This window comes from Rhagoletis zephyria, unplaced genomic scaffold (assembly GCF_001687245.7).
Source record: "Rhagoletis zephyria isolate East Lansing unplaced genomic scaffold, Rhagoletis_zephyria_1.1 Rzeph_scaffold_23591, whole genome shotgun sequence".
NCBI classification, from domain to species: Eukaryota; Metazoa; Arthropoda; class Insecta; order Diptera; family Tephritidae; genus Rhagoletis; species Rhagoletis zephyria.
Window position 1 is genome coordinate 1 of NW_016180649.1, and position 6,363 is coordinate 6,363.

At 37.7% G+C, this 6,363-nt stretch overlaps 1 protein-coding gene across 1 annotated transcript; it reads left to right on the top strand.

The window, feature by feature from the left end:
- The first annotated feature begins 3,827 nt into the window (after positions 1-3,827).
- On the top strand, positions 3,828-5,067 carry LOC108381738 (serine proteases 1/2-like). Its single transcript, XM_017638144.1, has 3 exons — positions 3,828-4,167; positions 4,251-4,510; positions 4,597-5,067. The coding sequence occupies exons 1-3, from the start codon at positions 3,908-3,910 to the stop codon at positions 4,896-4,898; spliced, it is 822 nt and encodes a 273-aa protein (XP_017493633.1). The 5' UTR covers positions 3,828-3,907; the 3' UTR covers positions 4,899-5,067.
- The last annotated feature ends 1,296 nt before the right edge of the window (positions 5,068-6,363 follow it).

Below are 6,363 nucleotides of genomic sequence, written 5' to 3' on the forward strand. Positions count from 1 at the left end.
TCATATCTGAATAATCAGTTGTATGGGAGCTATATGTTATAGTGGCCCGGTTCTTCCGGTTCCGACAAATGATTAATACATTATAAAAAACACCCACCTACCAAATTTTATCCGGATATCTCGAAAACTGAGAGACTAGATTGCATACAAANACAGACAGACAGACGGACAGACGGACAGACGGACATGGATAAATCAACTCAGCTCGACGTTCTGATCATAAAAGTATACATTTTAATGAGTCTATCTCTTTTTGTTCTGGTACTTACAAACATCGGACCAAAGTTATAATACCATTTCATACTCATGAAAGGTATAAAAAGTAAGGTCGGATTTTTAATGCCGCCACCCCCTAGGATTGTTATATACCGAAAAAAATAGACCCGTATTTTTTTATTTTGAAATAAAAAATAATTTAGGTAGTGCTCAAAGCGCTCAAAGTTTTCCATGTATTTTATATGGAGAAAAAACATCTTTTCGTAAAAATAGTGTAGAATTCTTGAAAATCAATATTTTTTGATCGGAAAACTTTACTTATCTTAAGGAGATTCCCACTAATAATACTCAATTGTTTTTTTAACAATTTTTTCATGGTAACTATATTTTATAGGTCCTCCATAGCCCTTAGAAAATGCAATGGGGGGGACCAATATCTTTAATAATAAAATATCGTTAAATAAACAATTGGATATTAATACTGGAAGTATCCTGAAGAGAACCACAGTTTTCCGGTCAAAAAATATTGATTTTCAATATCTCGGAAAAATATTAAGATTTACGTGAGCTGGACCGATTTCAAAATACCTCCAAACATTTAGTTTTTTTATTAATAAAAACAGTTTTTAAAGTGTTTTTGAAAAAATCACCTCAGATGACAAAACAGTTTAAGCTTAAAAAATTTGCATAAAAATATTAAGAAAAAAAAATCAAGTAATAAGATTTTTGATGCTGTTTTTGACCTTTTTTAAAGGCTAGTTTAATAAAAACTTTTATAACTCAGCCAAAACTTTACCAATTAAGACTTATGAGGTATCTTTAAAAAGGTAAGGAGGTTAGGAAGGTAAGGCGAGTGTCATTCCATGTTGAATTAAGATGTGTTAGTATTTGATAAAGCAAAAATTGGGACGTGAATGAGTATTTTCTGCAAATAGCTAAAAAGGGTGAGAAAACACATTTCCACTGATACCTCATAAGTCTATGGCGGTAAAGTTTTGGAGCAGTTACCTATTCAAGTGTTTCTTAAACAAATCTTTGAAAAAATATAAAATACAGCATCAAAAATCACATTATTGTGATGTGTGGCGTGACGTGACATAAATTTCCATCATTATATTTTTGTTAAGATTGCCTTTAAATTAATTTTTAACGCAAACAAAACAAGCATTTTATGTCGAATATACTTTATATTTTGACTTCAGCGCCAATTATGGATAAATTTTTTGGAAATCTATGATTTATTATGTTTCAACGTTTTACTACGTTACAACGTTTACGTACTCAAATTCGAACCAAATCGTACCATAAATAAGCGTTTTCAAAATATCTCGACCCTGGCGCTACCCAGCAAGACCATTTATGCAAGAATGTTTCTACTTACATAGCCGGTGTATACTTCAGAAAGCAGACACATTGGCCCATAAATACATTAGATATATGACTTTTATTATTATTTTTTTGTTGCGGTAGACCTTCCGATGGAAACACCTATATGATATTTTGTTCATCCCCAAATAACATAGGATATAATTTTAAAACTATATAGTGGTTTCCCTTAAACTGAAAAGCTTTTTGAAAAACTCAAAACTTTTATTGAGAAGTCAAGAATTGTACGAAATGATCAAACCGGTCGTCAATTTCTTCTACATTTTTCCCATCTGTAACAAGAAGTAATTTACAATATTTTTTTTTACATTTTACATGAAAGGTGTGTAATTATAGAATTGACAAGGTATTATACCTGAGTCCCCTAGAACAGTCCAACAAGTTTTTTATTTGATCCACAAAACACACAAAAACCATTTCCTCTCATCTTAAATCACATAATTTATACCTTGTTTATACCTACGCAATAACCGCATTAAGAAAATCCAATTTGACTTAACACATATTTCTTCCAAGCGCTTTTAATCACACTGGGTCAAAGCGCTTTATGTGTCGGTATAAACAAGGTATTATTAGTTAGTAAAATTTCAAAGGTTGTATTTCATGTAACACCACGAGTGCTTTGATCACCCATGATTGCGTGATACTATACTAAGGCACTATATAATGAGTGAGCAAGAAGGGAGCGGAGTTTAACATTTTTACATGTATAAGTAAACTCAAGGTTGCCGAATTAAAAATTATCTAAAAAAATGCGTGTTTTTCTTACATACAAATTCTTATGTTTAGTGATTCTAGCTGAGAAAAGAGTAAAATTTACATACATAAGTTAAAAAAAATTTTATTTTTATCTGATATTTGTTGATAAAAAAGTTACGTCATATGCTACTAATTTTTTAAATATAATTTTAATCTAATACTCCTTCGATTTACGATTATTTCAATCCTAATTCAAACTATTTTGAAACTGGGATTAAAGTAATCGTAATCGTAGATGCACTTAACTACACATGTTATTTCATCGCCTAGCTCAAATTTAGATAAAGGTTTTGATTCGCAAATGCACATACTTATGTACATATACAGCGGAGCAACACACGAGCCTTTAGTGAACGTTTTTTTTTGGGATAATTCTCTCATTTCACTCGCAACTGGTATCGTTTGCTAGCATTTGGTCCGCTGGCTATACTTACAGTTACAGTCATATGATTGTGACATATAACTTTGATAGCCTGCTCTCCTTTTCCGCGCACACAACCGCAACAAGGTCCTGATGTCGCTCCCCGCCAGCACCTTAGGCAAAGACAAAGAAATGCTGCTGGCAACATACAAGGAAATTCTCCGAAGCCTACGCTACGCTCTTTGTGCGCCATCAGNCTATCTCGGCAGCCAGTTCGAAAACGCTCTATCTCAAAAAACTTTTCAAGAACGCCCTATTTCAGAATTCGTTTCAAAAACGCCCTATCTCAGCTGCCGATTCAAAAACGCCCTATATCAGCATATTTTCAATACATTCTGAAGTGAGATAGGGCGTTTTTGAACCGAATTTTGAGATAGGGTGTTTTTCAATTAAATTCTGAAATAGGGCGTTCATGAAAAGTTTTTTTAGATAGAGCGTTTTCGAACTGGCTGCCGAGATAGGTCGATCTTCCACTCAGCCATCGATATTGGGGCGTATAAAAAAAATAATAATTTTCATCTTAACTAGTTTTGCTGAGAACGGTTGCTTTTGACACGAAAGGACTTTGAATACCGAAATTCTAATACCTTATCAAAACAAAAAAAAAAAAACAAATTAATCAAACCATAAGCACATGTGCAATATTTGTCAAAATTCCCGGCAGTTGGGTTTCGCCATTGGCTATGAAGTGTCTAGTGTTGCTTGATAAACCCAACTGATAAGTACTTTTAGACCAACAGTTTTGTCGCAGTCTACCCAAACGCGAAACTAATCGTCATATGCTATATTGCATGCTAATAAAAATCAATTCAAAGCGCATGTAGTACTAGTAGTATATTAAAATCACTTTACATTAGTAGTATACTATTGTCCATAATAAATAATCGTTAAAGATATACGGACATATTAAGAACCCTTGAGTCCGTGAATTCCCAGTTGCTGATAAATGGAATTTACAAACCCTTTCGAGTCGATCGCATTCGCACCACTAATCTTTGATTTTATAACTATAAATTTGATTTATCGCGCACCTTTTAACTTCAGTTTTACCTATAAATATGACCACCGCCCAAAAGTTAGTAACAGTTGTTCGCACAAGACACTGCAGCAAAAGAGCAAACAAACATGTTGAAGGTGCTCATCACTTTAGTTCTAGCCTTGGCTATCGCTTCGGCCTACACCGTTACCGATCAACCGGCTTTTATTGAGGATTTGCCACCATCTCCAGTCTTATCGGGACGCATAACTAATGGTATTCGCGCATCAGCAGGCCAATTCCCCTACCAGACGGGTTTGTCACTAACCCGTAGCACAGGAACCTACTGGTGCGGTGGTTCTCTGATTGGTTCCACATGGGTCTTAACTGCGGCTCACTGCACTAACGGGTAAGTACTTAGAAAAGCGATTGCGCAAATTAATATTTACAAATTAATGAAACACATTTACATACATACGTTCAATTGTGCAGCGTTACTAGGGTCAAAGTTTACCTGGGCGGTACTGTGCGCACTTCTGCCAAGGTCTCGTACACCGTAACCTCGAGCTCTATACACCAACACACTGGATATAATGAAAATACTCTCGCCAATGATATTTCGCTAATCAAGATTCCAGCTGTTTCCTATACCAGCGAAATTTCAGCTATTAAATTGCCTTCGATCTCTTCCTCATACTCAAATTATGTTGGCAGCTACGCCATTGCTTCGGGTTGGGGTCGCACCAGTGATTGTAAGTTGTAAATTTTAAAAATTCTAAATTTCATTTCTACATCCATAGGTATGTTCTGTGTTATACTAACTTTTAATTTCTTTCAGCATCCTCTACTTCAAGTTATTTAAATTATGCCCGCCTCCCCGTTATAGCTAATTCGGTCTGCTCTTCAACCTATGGCTCCAAGGTTGTGACTGGTAATACGATTTGTGTAGCTACTCCTGGCGGCGTTTCTACCTGTCAGGGCGACTCTGGCGGTCCGTTAGCCCTAGAATCGGGTAATGTGCTGGTCGGTGTTACTTCATTCGTATCGTCTAAAGGTTGCGCCTCTGGTGCTCCAGCCGGATTCGTACGTGTAACCAGCTACTTGGACTGGATTAAGGGCAAAACTGGTATTTCCTATTAATAGTGGAAACAATCTGTGTTGAAAATGCAAATTTATTCAAATAAAATAATTTCGAGAAGATAAATATTATATCTAGACTATACAAACTGCGGATTTAAGTCTACGGGAAAAGTAAGAATAATTTCACTGCAGTCTACGCTGGTAAGACTTTAATAGACTTTTGTATAGGTCAGAGTCATTCTCTGAGATAACAAGAGTTTCTCTATTGTCAACTTCGTTAATAGCTTTCAAGGGGATAACTAGGTAGTCCTTTCCCCACTACTGTTTAACTTGTATAAGTAACGTAAACGCATTTTTACTTGTTTTACTTTTTATTTTCTTGACACAAGTCAAGGCAACCAAATCGGTTTGATGAGTTACTACGACTGATTACAATTTGTCGGTGACTGCACCTAAATGCCTGCCCCTACTTCCCTAATCGCCAGCACTGCTGCCCGTGAAAATGTTGACTTGGCATTTGCCATTTACTGGTATGCTCGCCTTTCATTCATGCAATTCTTAGAGTCGAGTTTCACATTGCTGTGAGAACGACTTCAGCTGGGTGTTCACTTGCTGATTCAGCGTCTGGCTTATCTAGTGCTGTTGTTATGGTAAGCTTTGGTTATGATTGTTGTTTTTGGAATTATTGCTGGGTGCTAACTGCTCTGGAATTATTGTTGGGTGCTAACTTATATTTCTAAGCTCCCTCAACCAGTCTGGATTGTCTCTTATGCTGACAATTGCTGGATAATGGCGTCTGGGAATGGATTTGATGACTTGTGCTCGAAAGCAAACCTTTATATCGCCGAGATTTCTCCCTTCTTCACTGCACGGAGCCTAATCCTCTCCCCTACGAAGTCCTCAGCAGCGCTTTTCACCACTTGGACGAAGGAGGTGAGGCTACAACTGTGTATTCACGTCGATGACAAACCCAGTCCAACGGTGAATAACCCGAAGATCCTCGGAGTAACCGCAATCGTCAATAAAGTACAAAGCCGCAACAAGGTCCTCAAGCCGTTAGCGGGCAGCACCTGGGGCAAAGACGAAGAAACATTGTTGGCAACGTACAAGGCAACTGGCCGGCCGGTTCTGAACTAAGCAGCGCCCGTCCAACAGCTTATCGTCAGGCCTTGAACGGCATTCACAGAGAGTCAGTCTCGAGTTATATAGACTCTCGACCTGTGAATGCCGGTCTGGGCACACAACCACCAGACATGGACGAGGCAGAGCTTCGTCTGCCTCGGGAGACTCTGACCACAATAGCGCAACTTCGCTCTGGCTACTGCAGCAGGTTGAACTCATACCTGAGCAGAATAAATGCAGATGTGCCAAATGAATGCCCGACATGCGGAGAGATGCCCCTTGACTCGAAGCATCTCTTCGCATCCCCACTGAACCCTACCCTGCTAACGCCTCTGTCCTTATGGATAGACCCCATCGAGGGTTTCCTGGGTCTTCCGCTAGTAGAGATTGACAACAATGATGG